We start from the raw sequence: 17,448 nt of genomic DNA on the forward strand, positions 1-17,448 counted from the left end.
ATTTCATAAGCAGGTTTTTAAGTGGCTGGACGGCAGCCAAAGAGGAATTTATTGTGGTAGGAGGTACACTGAAGTTTTTTTTTCTTTTCTTTTTTTTAAAAAAAAGACACCTTCATTTGCATATCAGGAAGATCAGCCTCGAGTCCATTTAGTCTCCACTGGGGATCAGTTTGGTTCAGTTTACTAGGTCAAATACCATTCCCATTAAGCAAGCACCCCTCAAAATAGCAACGGCAAATTCAATCACACACACACACACACACACACACACGGAGCTTTCATCTTATAGGAATCCTCTGTCCAACGGAAACCCCACCAGCAGATCATATGCACTGGGGGGGGGGGGAAATGCTAATGCTGGTAGGACTGAAATCAGCAGAACCAAGACACTGTGGATCACACTGTGGCAGTGCTTGGAATACAGTGCAGGGCAAAGCATGCAAAAATGACCCGGAGGGAAGGAAACACTGCAGATGGTACTGGAGAATTTAGAAGTGATGACCCATTGACGGTCTCCTGCTGAGAGAGCAGGACAAGATGCATTCGCATTTTAGCAGAGGAGTTTATCTCAGAAGGCTTAATTTCAGGTTTGCTGAAGGTACCCGGAGAGGAAACCTGGAAAATCTATACTGAAATTGATGACACTGAGCAGGATACTCCAGAGGGGTGCAGACCTATCATATATGCATTCTTTTCTCCAGTAGGCTGAAAGCATAGAAAGCTCACTGTGTTAAGGGCACAGTGCAGGCTCCAAGTGGTTAAAAACAGAGCTGGCAAGGAAGGCTGGCAGAGCCCACATGGATGTGAGGAGGGGAACAGTTTGAAGAGACCACACGTCCTTCTCAGGCGCAGACGGTGAGGGTAGAAAGCCAAGCTATGGATTTAGTTTGGATCCTGGAATCTCCTGCTCCCATTGAACATGCTTTTCTACATTGCAGTGATTCACTCCTCTATTATTTAGTACAAAATCAATGGGTGAATCATCGCACCTGAGCCTCTGCCACAGGCTTTCATTGTACGTAAATACAACGGACAAGTGCAGAAAAACAAAGTCAATTAATGTTGCTCCCTGCTGCATACTGATGCCACAAACTCGCTCTCCTCGCGTTTACATTTTGCAAACCGAACTTAAGAATGGGAGCCCCACAGACACTACCAAAAAACGAGGGTGTACATCAAAGAGAAAAAACACGCTAGATGGTACAGATGCAAAATTTGAGATGAGCTTTCTAATTCATCGCAGCACATCTCAGTTGGCTGGCTAAGAATGGTGACTTGTGAGCCTGCTTAAATGTCTCTCCGTCTCGGAGAAGTTCAAGGCCCCTATTTTATTCTTTATGGGCCCATGCCGCTAAATAAGATTTGGACTGGACAGTGATAAGCATAAAAGGCATCATCAAAAGGAGCACCATCCTCCCTAAATGACGACATATGGCTATCCAACCAACCGTGGACATGCAGGGACTACCTAAGGTATTGAGCTGCCTGAGGCAGAGGGACAACCAACGCTCCCAGCTACCCAGGGGAAAGCACATAATATCTAAAGCCAGGCAACTCATTCTGTTACAAGTGGAAGAACACCACACAAATATCTCTTCCCTTCCCTGGCAGTAAATACCTCTTCCCTTCCCAGACCTAAGTAACTAATAATTAGCTGCCTTTTCAAGTCATCCATAATCTGACACCTGATGATGGGGCACTATCTTCACATTGGTATATAAAGTTTGTGCACTGACTGATGCTCTAATACAGTTTGTATAATCATCATCATCTTAGAACTGCAGAGCTGGAAGGGACCCGATAGATCATCAAGTCCAGCCCCGATGAAGGAGGCACAGTGGGGATTTGAACTCCTATTCTGTTACCTAAACCACTGAACTATTCCTTGTATACCAGTCTTGTTGCTTGTGATCAGTTCACCTCTGACCTATGGTGACCCTATGAATGAGCCACGTATGAAATATCCTGTCCTTCACAGCCCCACCTAGCTCTTGTAAACTCAAGGCCATGGCTTCCCTTATTGGGTCAATCCATTTCACATGTGGCCTTCCTCTTTTCCTGTTTCTGTCAACATTTCCTAGCATTACTGTCTTTTCCAATGTCTCTTGTTTTATATGCCCAAAGTATGACAGCCTCAGTCTTGTCGACAGCTTGACAATACGCAGTCCAACAACAGGTTTCTCAAAATGCTCACTCTAACTGTAAGAACTGGGGTACATGATGAAAATAGTTCCAGATTTAGGGGTGTGGTTTTACACTGTACACAACAATGTTTTGCCTTACCGGGGTTGTGCTGCTGCCACCATAAAATGTCACTTCTTCCCAGGTAGCAACAAAAACTGACACAGCGGTGAAGGATGGCAGGTTCTTGAAATACTTCCGGATATCTTTGGATATTTTACTCAGGGAAGCTGGATCTGTGGCCTCTCGGTAATAGATCTCACCCCGGATCCCGTTGTGAACATCGGCCCAAAAAGGAGCAATAAAAGCCCGACCATCGGCCGGGGGGAAGGACTCAGGGGTGAACTGGCTGACAAGCACATTAAAAGAAATCACACCGTTGTTGTTGACCTGCAAGGGGAAGAAGAAGGTTTGATTTAAGCCAGCAGAAACCTTGGCAACTAGAGGCAAAACTGTCAGCTTGAAAATTATACTTATGTCAGACAAGTCTGTGGTAAAGGCCAGGCTATTCAATTATGGGTTGTAAATAGGACCATATATCCAGGTTCCTGTGTGTCACTCATCTCATTCCTGAGGCTGAGATGGAATGAAGATTCAAAACTTGACACAGAAACAAAACACAGAGATCAAAGTTGTGGAAGCGACCATATGATGCATTCCCATAGCGGCTCTCTTTCTGTATTAAGGACACTGAAAGAGTCTGGATTCAAGCAGACCTGTGCCAAAGAAGCCAACCAAAGTCTAAATTAATCTCATTAGTCTACTAGAAAAAGGAAGGAAAGCATGCTCCTCTAAGCGACACACATTTCCTTCTCTGTAAGACACTATTTTTCTGTGCGCAAGTGTTTTCCATAAATGAATAAACAGATGCGTAATGTCTGTGATCTCCAGTGAAACTGCTAATCTGACTATGACATGATTCGGCTGAGCCCAGAATATGTCCCCAAGCTATGTGTTTGGAAATAGTAGGGAGTGTAAGCTCTCTTCGAACTGTACCAAATCAGAGGGCAAGTTGGCGGTCTTATTTTTCGATGTTTCCTTATTATAGGAAAACCTTCACATGCACACAGCAACCTAGTATAGCAAGGAGAAACCTAGACTTACCCTTCCCTCTGATGCCACCACCTTTCTTGCCTAAATCTTACAAACACCCAAGGGGGGAGGGGAGAAAATCATGTGCTCTTTTGCAGGTGTAGAACAGCTCTTAGGTTGTACTTATTAAACATGATGCAGAGAATGAACAATCATTACACTGTGTAAGGATATGAAATAGACCCAGTTGCTACAAGTGACTTGATACAAAGAAAACTTCCTGCAAGTATATAGATCTCATTTGGCACTGACAACATTCTTAAGCTCTTGTCGTCGTTGCTGCAGCTTGGCTTTGAGTATAAAGTCACATACAGTTCAAACATGTTGAATTACTCTATGATCTTCTGGTCTGCAACATGTTTTTAAATGCCATGAGTTTGAAGATGTGAGAACGATTTGACTCCACCACATTTTCAACACATATCTGCATCAGAGCATTGGAAAAATTACTGTTTGAGATTACCTAACTCCTGATCCACATGCTTTTTTTCTCGGAGTTGGAAGGAAGGAAGGAAGGAAGGAAGGAAGGAAGGAAGGAAGGAAGGAAGGCTGGCTCTTCCAGGCTCTGAGATAGACCAGTGGTCTACTTTAGAAAAAGGCACATCCTATGTTCCTTGTCCTTTAAAACCAAACCAAACCAAACCATAGACTTCTGCTCTCCTGGTGATCGTGCCCTGACAAAGTAATTCTGTCTTCTCTAGCATGAACGTGGAAGATTAAGTAAATGGGGCAACCCCTCTGAAACAAATTCCTGAAGCAGGAACAAAATAATTCTTTATTTTCTTACAGCTCCCTCCATACCCTTGTTTCTTGTCATGCAACAAGAATAATGTCTGACGTGTCAAGGCGCGAGCATCGCTTTGGTGTTTAATCACCTGCAAAAGGTAATTTATGGGCTTTTATATTCCTGCCCCACGAACATTTAGCCCATTTAATATACCTTTGACTTTCTTAATCATAAAGCCTATCACTTCATGAAATCTAAGAACTTGTCAGGTGGGATTACATAAATCTTCCTCGTCTGTGCAAGGCTGGAAGAGAACTCAGTTTAAAATGCAGGTTCTAATGGCCAGGAAATGAGTAATAGGGTCCAGCTGGTTGCAACAGACCCCAGTCCATTACTTACAAAAATGGTCCTATATGGGATGCCGAAGAAGATGAAAGGAAGGGAGAGCTTGATCTCCGGGGAGCTGCCATCATCCACTTTGGGGGTTTTGGTGTCATTCTGCCAGTACGGATACAAAATCGCCATCGCCTGAGCTGTAATTGGGACATATGCATTATTCACATGCCAACAATATTATGTGCAGGCATCACCAGCATGCAGTCAGAACCATCTCAAATCCGTCATGCTAGAACTAGCTATCTCAAGCATGTCTGCATTTGAAAGGCATCCTTACTGACCATTAGTGACCCTTCGGAGACCATTAGGAACCACCTGTGCATTCGATGATGTGGGGCATTCAATGACATGATTCATTCAATGATGTGGTGAAGTGGAAGGCATTGTTAGAAGGACCACCTTATCAACTTGCATGTACCAGATCTTGTCCAACCCCCAAAACTAAACAGGGTTTGTTTGTTTGTTCATTCATTTGTTCATTATAAAGACATGTATTCCGACCGATTAGTGCAAAGCACTACTCTGGACAGTTTACATCAAAGAGACAATCAATATACCAGACAAGACATTAAATCATCAGATAGAAACGAAATAAAATTGGGAAATTGGACAAAAAAAGTATACAGCCGTGCATAAATAAACCTAAGCAATAACAGGACAGTGGCAAATCTTGAATACCAATTTTCTGATGATGCCCCCAAAGGATTCTTGAAACAGCCTAACTTTTGACATCCTCTTGAAGGCAGGCAGGGAGGAAGCCTGGTGCAGCTCATTCCATAGAAGACCTGGTTTGTCATGGATGTCTTTCTGGCCTCTCTTAGAGTGGCAACCAGAGGAGCATAGCTTGTGCAGATTGGGTGGGAAGGGCTAATGTCCTTAGGGAAAGGCACTCCAACAAGTAGCGTGGTTAGTACTTGGATGGGTAGACCACCAGGACCTGGAGGTAAAGCTAGGGAGGGATCTTGCTGGAGATCCTGGAGAGATGATGCTGCCAATCATAGCTGGCAATGCTGGGACTGATGGACTAATAGCTTGGCTCATCAGAGAGCAGCTTCCTGTGTTACTGAATCATGCCATTCCCAGCATGGAGAGAACCCTATTGCACTTCTGTGCACTTCTGTTTGTGATGGCCATCACAAACTAATATTAAAATATATCAACACATAGGATTTAGATGTAGATCCAGACTTTTGAGAGTAAATCTTTGCATATTCTAAATTATTTCAATCTCCTGGAGATGCAGAATTTAATTCTAAATTCTGAATATGAAGAAATTTGGGTATTTTAACAGATTGTTATAAAAAATAAATTGAAATTCTTATCCATCTGTACTGTAAAGTAAAATCTGGCAGCTAAAGTTTGGTCTGTTTGTTCCAAATTCCCATTGTGGTTGAGTGGGTTGAGTGACAGACTAGGAACGGGGTTTGAGTCCCTACTTGGCCACAGTAACTCAGTGGGAGAGTGGAACTTGTAAAATCATGCCTTAAATATCCCATTTACCTTATAAGCCCTATTAGGGTTGCTATAGGACGGTTCCAACTTGACAGCACAGAACACACAGAGAGAGACTCGAAATAAAATTCACACATCCACTCAGCTGCCTGAATCTAAATGGAAGTCCCAGCTAGAGCAGACCTACTAAATAAGTGGGATTTACCCAAGTGTTGTGGCCTTGCACATTTGATGCCATCTATTTATTGTGCAGTGGCCCGTCTTCTTATCTTCTATCTCCTCTCTACTTTGATACTTATGCAAACAGCCTGAGCAGTACAAGGAACTGAAATGTTCTGCCTTCTTTGTTTTCTAAACTCTGCAGCTCTGTGCTCATCTTTCCTTCACTGCGGGGAAATCCAGGGGCTCTACATCATGGGGTGGCGGCGGCAGCAAATCGGCTCTGACTTTTATTCTGAACTTTATAGGAACTTTCCAATGTGCTGAGACCCAGCTCCAAAACAGGTTGGACAACTTTCACCCTTTTTTCCTGGCCCACAGATTGCCAACACACACACACACACACACACACACACACACACACACACACACACACACACACACACACACACACACACACACACACACACACACACACACACACACACACACACACACACACACCCTCCGCCAACTGTCCGCCAACTGTCCTTTGTGGCTGTTTCAGAATTTCTCCCAGGCTCTTTTCCCTGCATTGGTCTACTCTGGCCAATAAACCAGACAATTTATAGCCAGAAGCTTAAGAGCACTTTGGAGGTATGGGGTGGGGGGTTGGTGTAGAGATCGTATATCAATGTGAAATGGCATATTTGTCTAATATATTTAGAAATACTTATTTCATTCATTCAAAGTGAGTTAGATTTATAGTAAGTCCCAGGTGCCCAAGTATTTATCTAGGTGTCAATTCAACAGAGATGGATTCCACTCAAAACAGGCATCCAAAATAGCAATATATTTTCGTCTCTCTCTCTCTTTTTTGCAGCCCTGTTGTTAAGAGCTGTGAAATCATTTCTGATTTATGATGACCCTATGAATGAGCAATCTCCAAAATGTCCTGTCCTCAACAGCCCTGCTTGTAGGCTCAAGCTTGTGGTTTCCTTTAGGAAATCAATCCATCTCATATTTGGTCTTCCTCTTTTCCTGCTGCCTTAAACTTTTACTGCATGTATATATGTGTGCAGGCCGTGGGATACATGCTATGAATGGCCTATACACAGAAGACTTGCATAAATTTTTTACATTTTCAACATGCATTGAAAACTACGTCTTATGGAAGCATGCCAGATCTCTGAAGAAAGATCATTCCTTTTAAGAGTCTGGTCTTACATCTTTCTTTATTCAGATTCATGAGTACTGAATTAAATTGCTACTCCCCCCTCTCCAAAAGGTTTTTCATCTGTGAGATCTATATAACAGACTATTATGACATGGTCCTCTTCATGCCTGTAAGAGGTGTACCTGAACTTGGCCAGTACTAATGGGGGGATTTTATTTCAGTCTTTAAACACACACACACACACACATACACACACACACACACAATTCACTGAAGCTTGCAAATAGCATATTCAGGAGGAGAAGGACTTGAGGTTTAACTAATTCAAATGCAGGAGAATATGAAACAAGAAAGCTATCCCGTTTCCTGTTCTGTGCATAAAAGCAGAGACAGAAAGAGACAAAAGAACTGGGTGCACTTTCTCATTCAACTGTGGATCAAAACTCTTTAGAGTCCATAAGTTAGTGGATGCAAATAAGATGGGCCATTGTTGCATTGCTAAAAAGCAGTCTCATTCCCTGTATTGCTGAAGGGAAAGTCAACACATCTGCGAATCTGAGTCTCCCAATCTATTTATTCTAGTAGGTATCAAGAACAGGAAACTGGCCACATTGTGCATGGGTGTGCTTAAAAGAAAGCCAGTTATAAAATTAGAAGCAGTCTGGTGGGAGCAGAAAATCCTATTGGCAGCCATTCCAGTAGATCCTTCTCTGGGCCACCGTGGTGTAATTATTACAGACTAAAGCTAGAATTCAGAAGACCACAGTTCAAATTCCGATTTAGCCATGAAACTGGGTGACAACAGACTAGGCGCCTTCCGTCTCAACCCAATGGATTAGCAGAAGTGCCGTAAAGGTAAAATAAAGGGTGGGAGGGGAAGACCTTCAAAGAAGCTTCATAAAAGAAGGCTAGAATAAGAGTGAGGCCTCTGTCCATTCCTTTTCTACTCTGCTTAATGGGACCACAGATGCATCCCTCAGTCTCAGCTGAGGGCCTCCATAGTGCCCAAGTTGTCCATCCTCTCTTCATCCCATACCATTCTAGGCTTCTATCCTACCAGGTTCATGCACTTGCAATGCAAAACATTCATCTCTTTTCCCCTGCAAATGACAGACGGAGTTAAAAGGTTTTGTTGGTGAGTCGGTGTGTGTATGAGTGTTCGGAAAGTACTGTTCTAAATGCACTCACCTAAGGTTTCAGGTCATCAAAAAGAGAGGACACACAATGCAACCACTTGCAAAGTCAACATACTTCCGCACATGGATGCGGATAGTATGAACTGCTGTAAAAATAGATTTTTTTTGCATTCTTCTGTCTATGAGCAAAATCATTTCATAACTGTTCATCTTTTTTTCCCATTCCAAGCATATTGCATATTTTTCAAGGTTTTTAAAAGTATTTAGAAATGCACGATAGAAGATGCAGTCATTCCTAGCATCCCATAGAGTTGCTACAAACAGTTGACCTGTTGATACCAGCTATTTCTCCTTGTCTGACCAAAGTTATGGGATCACTAAAAATCCAGAGAAGTGTGAACCCTGGGGGAAAGCATTACTTTAAAAGCTTTCTGCTAGAATCAGTAACTTGCTGGAGCAGAGGTTTTCAATCATCGCTTCCTGCTCCAAAATGCCAGGGAAAGAAACAGTTTAACTACTATCATATTGTTTCTACCCTGGTTTATTTTTTCCCCAATCTGTACAAGTCTACAAAATTGCTTAGAAAACGCAAAAACAAAGACATTGCAAATGTAACAATGTCAAAGAATAAAACACCAACATAAATTTGAGAAACCTAACAGAAAAAAAAGGTAGTTGAACACAAACATTGAATTTCATGCGTTCTCCCAGAGCTTTGAATCTATCTTGAGCTGTGCCAGTAGACGAAAGGAGAGTGTCTAGATGTAGCAATGGAAAACAAGTCGGGCAGTTTCAAGATTCTTGCCGACGCTACCAGTTTCTCTTTTCTGTAAACAAAAGTGCACCTTGCTACAGAAATGGATGAATTCCCAAGACCTGAGGTGTGTTTCCCTTGCACAAAATTATGGAGACATTTTGGCAATGCTGAAAACTGAAGTTGCATATAATTGAATAGCATGCAAAGACAAACTTGAGCCAACAGGAAAACATTTGCATAAATATATACCCAACGAAGGAAAGGCCATAAATGCATAAATGATAGGAAACATATGTCCAAAGTTCCATATAGAAAATGTGTGTGTGTGGATTTCACAAACTGATACAAATGAAGGACCCAACAAGAATATAGATGGGATTCTGTGACTTACAACAAAATCCTGAGTGTAGATTTTTTTTTTTTTTTTTTTGCATTAGTATGAATTCACAACTCTAGTTGAGAATTCTTTCCTCTGGGAAAGAATTTGTTGTCCTTGAGGAAAGCATTGAGAAGCCTTGTCCTGCATCATTCCACATTACTTCCCAAGGAGAGAGCATGTGGAGCAATGCTGAATCATGTCTGCAGTCTAGCATCGCCAGGTTCCACATTTTGGCCTTGAGGCTCAGGTTTTAGACTTTGGACCTTAAGTCTCAAGGAGTAGGATATGGCTAGATTTTGGGTGTTCATCCTTATGGCTTCAGGACCTCTTCAGAAGCACCCTTGCCCTTTTGATTACCTTGCATGATCTAGCACTGCTGGTGGGAGGATCCACACCTTAGTCTTCAAATTCATCATAGAGTTATCTACAGTTTTACAACTGTTGCTGAAGGGTCTGCTCGTCCCTTATCACAGCCCACAGATCTCAGCTTTTGGCTGTGAAATTCCAAGGGATGGCTGCTGCTCACTTGGCAACCCTAGGCTGCCATCAGATCCCTATGGGAGGTGGTGGTGGTACCCGGACAGCAAATTGGTTTTGTGAGAACCAAGAAAAAAAAATAAAAGCCTCTTCCTGTTGAACCAGGGAACTTGTGACTGCACCTGGAGGCCCCGTTCTGTGCATTTTGGTAGTCTGGGAATGGGCCGTGTGGGATGCAAACCCACAGGACTACAGGAGGCATCAACTACCAGGAAGAAACTCCTAGCATAAACTTTCCCACCTTCTTCCCCAACTGGAAAACCCACACAACTAAACTTTCCCCTGTGGTATGGCTTCAGTTACACATATTTCTCAGCATACCCAAAGCCCTGCTGCAGGAAACAACCTTCCTTTGGCTGAAGTGGCCTTCTCCACTGACTTCTTACTTCCTCCTGATGTTGTCGGTTGCAACTCCCCTTAGCTGTCACTTGTAGTGTCTATGGCAGAACTCCCAAAAGTAATTTTTTGGGGACTCTAACTCCCACTATCCCTTAAGAAACACATCCGGGAGCCACAGACTGCACCTCTGGACTGTAACATCTAAGCGTCCTCCTTGCTCCTTGTTTTTAAAAGCAGAATACTGTAGTGGTATGCACCTGAATCCGATTTACTGGGAACCTAATTCACCTCCAGCCGGTGGCCTGCAGCTCATGATCTAGAAGAAGTGCTTTATAACTGAGGAGGCAGCGCCTAACCCTACCTGATTTTTATGCAGCATAGTTCTGGATGGCAGGTGCCCCTACTAGGGGCTCAGACAGTATCAATATCGGGCTGCTGAAAAGCCGAAATACTAACCTTGCTGCCGTGCAATTATGAAGGAAAAGGCCACCCAGCTTCTCAAGAATGATGGATAATTCATCCTAGAAGAAGAAAAACAGGCAGTGTAACTAGCAGAGCAATCCATGCAGAACTGAGTTTCCTATGTAAATGCCACACAAAAGGTTACATGAAGATCGTTTTCAAATTATTTGCTTAGCCTAGATCATAGGGGAAAAAATTGGAGTGAAAGCTCTTAGTCTGCGTACACAAACCCAAAGCCTCTTAATGAGGGGAGTGATGAACAGTGCCTTTCAGGCTGTTTTGGGTGAGGGAGGGAGACATAAAAGGCTTAGCTGATGTTATTCAGAAGAATACTGGTCTCTGTCTTGGAATGGGGAAAGGCATTTAGAAAGTGGCTCCAGCGTCATTATTAATAAGGCTTAATATGGAACCAGTTGAGAAGGGACATTCAACCATGTAATGACCCCAAACAAACCCTTCATGATCTGCTATTCACAGCTTTTGGCTGAACCTCTTCTCTTTATATCCCAAAACGGGAGTCAATTATTGGCCATTGGCCCTGGAAGACTTTATATGTTGCTTTAACTAATCCTCCTCTTCCTTTCTCTCTCTGGGATAGCTGGGATACCTTAACATTTCTTGACAGTAGGCTGGAAGTATAAACATTAACATAGCTGTCTATCCTTTGCATTACACACCTATCAATTTGGGAAAATAAGTTTGGTGGAGATGGAATGGATGAGGGGTGGGAAAAGGATCAAGAACGGCACAGGATCAATAATATATTCCTCTTGGGAAGACATTTCCATTCCTTACCTGCCCAATGACATGTGACATGCATTGACATTCTGGATTAATCCAGAACAAAATAATTCTCAAGATAAAGCACTCACAATTTCATTACTTTTTAAAAAATTAAATCAAAATGTGCACTTCTGTCTGAGAAACAAGGGCGAAGCACAGGAACATGGATAGATAAATGAAACTCACAAAGTGTTCCCCATTTAGTTTGATGGGAAAAAACAGCCCTATCCGACTAGACGTTAGCTCAAGTGGGCATAAAAAAGGCTGGATTTTTTTTTTTGCACAAGTGCTTATATACAGAAAAAAGTGTGTGTGTGTGATACTGGTTGGGTGCATCCTTTTAACTAGATCTAAATTTAAATCTTGTTGAAAACTGCCATTCCAAAATCCATGACTGGGCAATACTTTCCGTAGGATCAACTCACATGACAAGGGAAAAACATGCAAACCTTCAAATGTACCATTGATTTACTAGAGTTCAGTGGAGACTTGATTAAACCACCCCACTGAACTTGTTGGGGTGGGATCACCCACATATTTGACTTTCACCGGATCTGAACTATGCATGGATAACTGATTTCAGGAAATGCCCTGGTTCCTCGTGTAATGCCCAGCCATCAGTGATTATTTTCAAAAATTCTTTTAACTATAGAAATGTATTTTCCTATAGTGTTCCCTCCAATTTCATATACATATCACAGCCTCTTTAGCATCTACAATCTCATTCTTCTAGAAGCAGAAGGAAAAGTGATACCGCGAATCATAAAATGTAGAATTACAGCATAAAGAAGAGATATATAATTATTTACAGACACTTTGCATGTTTAATGTATGCAGGATAAGTGTATAAGAGATATTAAGCTGAAATTTCACCATTTATCTATATATAACTAGGAGCAGACAGTGATAATAGCAGATGAGACAGACTATTCAGGTATTCAATAAACTCAACATGCCCATTATACTGATCATAATTCTGCCCTGCTGGAGGAATCGGATTAATTCTGGCTCCTCACACTTTCTCTTGACTTTGGGAAGCATCAGACAAAGAGAAATGTAAAGCTACCTACTCAGCTATTCTACCAAACATCCTTGATATACCCTCATAAAAGCAAGCTACCAAAAGCTGCAAAGCAAGAGTTATGGGAGAGGCTTTGGAGGAAGGGAAGCAGACAGGGAGGAAGAAAATCTATAAAAACAGATAGAAAGAGGGGGAAAATGACCAACCTGGTTTGTGGCAATGTGGAGGAAAATTTAATCTGAAATTCCAAACCAAAATGTGATACACCTTGGGAGAAAATTAGATCATAGAAGGCCGCATGTCAATCATTTGTTGCCAAATACGGATGGTAGATGTCTCACCAAAATCTGTTCAATCTTCCAACTTTTAGAAAAATAAATAAAAGAAATATTTTCCCCTTGTGGTTTTGGGTTTCAGTTAAGAATCATAAATTCAGTTTTTCTTTCTTTCTTATGGATCCTGGCACACACCCCAAAGATGTGGGGTTGCGAACCTGGAGCCGTCTCTTGCTTTTGCTGTCTTTCCAAAAAAGTTAAGCCTTTCTAGAGATCCAGGAGGAAAATATCAAAGCTCTAAGGAACTGGGTATGTGGCTGTTTTGATCAGAGTCACTTTTCACTTAGGAGGAGGGGAAAAACCCTACAAAGAGGGGGGGGGGGAAGACAACCCTTCCTCCTTTGTGCTATTGAGGTAGGGTATATATAGGGTTACAGAATTAGCATTAGACAGCATAGGAATTAAATGTGCACACATACAAGAAAAGGCCTTGGGAAGCAAAGTTAGTTTTAATTTGGTTTGTAGAGTGCTCCAACAGAGGCCCAATAGCCATTTTTCCATTTACCAAATTTACATAATTTATTTATTTAAAAAAGGTTATGTGATGGGGAAAGAAGAGAGAAACTCCTGTGATTTTCAAAGTTGCCCGTTTATGAAAACAACCTCATTTTGGATCTTGTTTTTTTTTTTTAACATCTGCCTGTTCTGTGGTTTTTCACAATGCCCCAAGATCAGCTCATGGTTTTGAGCGATGCGACTTCTATGGAGATTCAACGGTTGTTTAAGCATCAGAGCAACAATGGGAGGTTGAGAACCAGCAACCTTGTTCTTACCAATTATTGGCTCTTCATAGCTTTGGGAAAAAAAAGTTTGGAGCGTTTGGCTGTTCAAAACAGGGAGGAAGCAGGAACTTGTGCCCTTGAAGGATTTAGTTGCAAAGTTAAGATTTAAAGACAACTGTCTTAGAGACGTTTAGCAAAATTCTGCTTGAATTTTCCTGGTGGATGGGGGACCATGGATGGGAGTCTTCTATCTGATCGTTTCTTGGAGAAGAGAGTTGCTCCTGTTGATTTTCTGCCTGCTTTCCCACTGTTGAAGACACAAAGCAGCTTTTGACCTACTGCAGCTCTTGGCTCTACTGGCACTGGTCTGTTTTGCATGCACGCTTGTTGATAGTCTGGCGAATCAGAAACAAGGGGTGGAGCTCGATTAACCGATAACCCCCTCCCATTTTCTAGAAACAATAAACCATTTCAGGGGCACAGAGTGGGTAAACCTGTTGCAGTGGGACATGTCTTGGCCCTAGTAGCAGCTTGTTGTTCACTGGGCTCTGCAGTCCTAAAATCTGGGAGTGATGCTCCCTGTTTTGTCTAGCCGAAGTTCTCCAACTGCAGAGATACGACATACCTACCAGCCTCTAGAAGCCTGGAGGAGGATTTTAGGGTCGGTGCATTGATCTTGAAGGCCTGGCTCTGAGATTACATACTCTTTCATTAACTAAAAAAAGTAAATACAAAACCAGATATTGGAAATTTGTCAGCTCCAAGAATCCATCACAGACTTTTTTTTTGGAGGGGTGAGATCTGTGATCTAAAAGTAACTTTTCCAACTTTGCACAAATCCTATGTGTGTTAAGAGATATAGGTATGTGAAAGTGCCACCGCTTATTACAAGTATGTAGATGGTGAAGCTTTGCGCATAAATGGATGTCCCATTTCCAGACTTTCCTTTCTGCATTCTGAGGCCACTTCGGAGGTTCAAAATGGGCATGGATCCCACACAGGTCAACATTGCTGGTGCATCAGATGTTTGTGCTGAACATGCAGGGCACTTGTGAGGAAGACTTTGTATCATGAGTGTCAGAGAGGTGGATAGGCAATGTGGATCATCTCAGTTTCAGCCCCTTACAACCAGCCTCTGTTTGTACATAAATGTTTGTTGCAGATTAGATACAATAGAGATGGGCATGAACCGGTTCATCCCATATGACAGCAGCACAGATGTTGCTGTTCCCCTCCCTCGCCTCCTCCCTCACCAGGCCCATCTTGCTTGCTTTTTCCACCTCTTTGGCTAATCTCCCAGTCACAAGCAAGAGCACAGACTTCTCTGCCCCACCCTTTTGTCTGAGCAGGAGATCAGCCAAGAGGGCCTGGCAGAGAAACCTGAGCTTCTCCATAGAGGCTGATAAAACAATTAGATTTGTCTCTCTGTTCCTTGTGTCGTGTACTATTAATTCATCTCATGATGCAATGTTCAATATGCCACAATTGCCAAAACCATCACCTTTGGTGCTTTTAATCCATCAAGGAGCATTTGCAAGGATGAAATCTTGGCATTTTCAAATCTTCGAAGAAATACCAAAGCAGAAGCAATAGTTCTCCACCTCCAAATATTTTACGATATCATTTTCAGCTTTTGATGCTTGAAGTGCATCTCATGAAGTTAAATGTCGAGAAATTGATCCCCATCCCTTATAAAAAGGACATCCATGGCAGAATACTTAATTCTTATGCACCCCAGCTAAACGATTCCTTACAAGGTGGCCACAGCTCACCCTTTCAAGCCACCAAGCTTCGAGGGAACAGATGGACCAAATCGATTGGAAATGCAATAAATGAAGACGGGTGATGTCAGTTCCTTTTCTCCGCCACTGCCTTTCAGGCATGACACTTTTGGGGGTGTTGGGGGCAGGGAGAAGGGTTTCTCTTTTGTCTGCCCATCTGCCAATAAGCAGAAGTGGGGAGGCTTAGGAGATACTGTATGTTGAGCCACACTTTTGGTGTATCCAGTCCCGTATTGTTAACTTGGAATTGCAGTGATAGCGGTCCAGTTTCAAGCAAGAGTCTTTCTTAGCCATTTTTGGGTTTAATTTGGGATTGAACCTGTGACTTCCTACATGCAGCGTCAAGTTGAAGCTCCCTTTACTCAGAAGCCAGCTCTAGTGAATTTGGTAGGGCTTATTTCTAGCTTAAGAATGGAAAATGTTAGCAAATGATCCATGGTTCCATGGACTGCTATATTCCCCCCTTTTTTTTCTGAAAAAACAAACAACACCCCCTTCTCTTAAAACCCATATTATCTGTATGTGTGCATCTATCTCCAGAACTTACTGGCTTTGAAGTTTTAAGGGCTGTCTCGTAGGGCAGTGCACTTTCCATACCCCGAGTCACTAAACACTCCCAGTGCCCCTGGCTCAAGGTCCACAGAGTTTGGCCCCTTTGGGAAACGTAAGTCTCAAGACAGTGTTTCTAACCATTTTAGAACATGAAGCTCATGGGTGCACTCCGGAGCCTAAGGCAATCATAGCTAACTCTGAAACTGGCATTGTTGAAGCACACTGTTAAATCGACTCAAGGAATTAATCACTGAGATTTAATGATGGATAAACATCCTTTGAAATGGGCTGTAGATTCCTTTAATTTCAGTAGAGTTACTTATGTTTAACCTCAGACTTTCAAAAGCCATGACTTTGACTTGTGGCTCATGTCTCTTCACTTCCCTCAGCAGCAGGTCAACTCCTTTGTATTTTCTTCACCATGCATACAGGCTATCTAATCCCCAATTCCCAGATTTCCTCCCTCTGTCCCTCCCTCCTTTTGGCATGCCATTTCAAGACGGAAATCTGCATATAAAATTCAGAATGCTTTGCCCAGCTTAATGATGGAAGCAGAATTAGATGCAGGTTTGACAATTTGCATAATTTATTCTGAATGCTAAATTTGGGTCTAGCATGCACAGAATTTGCCCCCTTTCCTCCCCATATTGCAAACCAACAGTCTTTCCTAAGCCAGACGTATTACAGCCAACTGCTGGAATCACATATTTCCATACTCCCCCCCCCAATAACATTATTTCATCATATATATTTTTCTATGGCTTAGACCCAGAGACAAACAGTTCCCTGAGTTCTGCATCTTACACATCCAAACACCACAAGTTCAATATGAGCTGAGGGAAAAAGTGCTGCTGAGAATTACACAAGAATCTGAAGAAATCAGCTTGCATGGGTGGACTTGACAAGGGACATGAATACTTTTGAATGTCACTCACTTATGTCGGAAAAGTGCAGATCCTTGGAGAAGCCAAAGGAGATCACAAACGGGAAAGGAATAGCTCTTTCCAGTGCATAGAATACACCAGCTAACGTACAGTGAGCTTTGTACAGGCAGGGAACACCAATGAGAACTAGACACTTAGTTGCTTGGGAAGGAAGGCTATGGTTTCTAAGACGGCATGAAGCCAATTAATGCATCAACTGCCATGTTGGAAGCCAGAGGCCAGGAGTAAGGAGGCAGCTCCAAAGCAAGCCATTATCTCCAACCATATTGGCTAGCCTACTGGGCATAATTGATCAGGCGACCAATGGATTCAGTGGTAAGAATGATTTTGGTCCTTGTGAACCAAGCCTCATCTTAAGGTCAATTCAAGCAACAGCCAACCAAGGAGAAATGTTTTAAATTTTTTTAGCTTGCCTGGAGCCAGCAAACGTGCCTTTGCTAAGCAATAGCCACCCGTGCTGTTCTCTAAAACAGCACCTCTGAAACTGATCTCCACAGAGAACCTTCAGACGCTTCCTTTAAAAGTTGAGCAAAACCA

The 17,448-nt window shown here is 42.4% G+C and overlaps 1 protein-coding gene across 1 annotated transcript in view; it reads right to left on the minus strand.

The window, feature by feature from the left end:
- TECTA (tectorin alpha) overlaps positions 1-11,570 on the minus strand; it is a 60,825-nt gene extending 49,255 nt beyond the window's left edge. The window contains exons 1-3 of the mRNA XM_078379650.1: positions 10,768-11,570; positions 4,400-4,533; positions 2,284-2,571 (exon numbers count right to left, since the gene is read on the minus strand). Of these exons, the coding sequence (XP_078235776.1) occupies positions 2,284-2,571; positions 4,400-4,533; positions 10,768-10,876 (531 nt within the window). The 5' untranslated portion in view covers positions 10,877-11,570. The remainder of the gene's footprint in view (positions 1-2,283; positions 2,572-4,399; positions 4,534-10,767) is intronic.
- Between the last annotated feature and the right edge of the window lie 5,878 nt (positions 11,571-17,448).

The sequence above is a fragment of the Pogona vitticeps genome, chromosome 8, assembly GCF_051106095.1.
Source record: "Pogona vitticeps strain Pit_001003342236 chromosome 8, PviZW2.1, whole genome shotgun sequence".
Taxonomy (NCBI): Eukaryota; Metazoa; Chordata; class Lepidosauria; order Squamata; family Agamidae; genus Pogona; species Pogona vitticeps.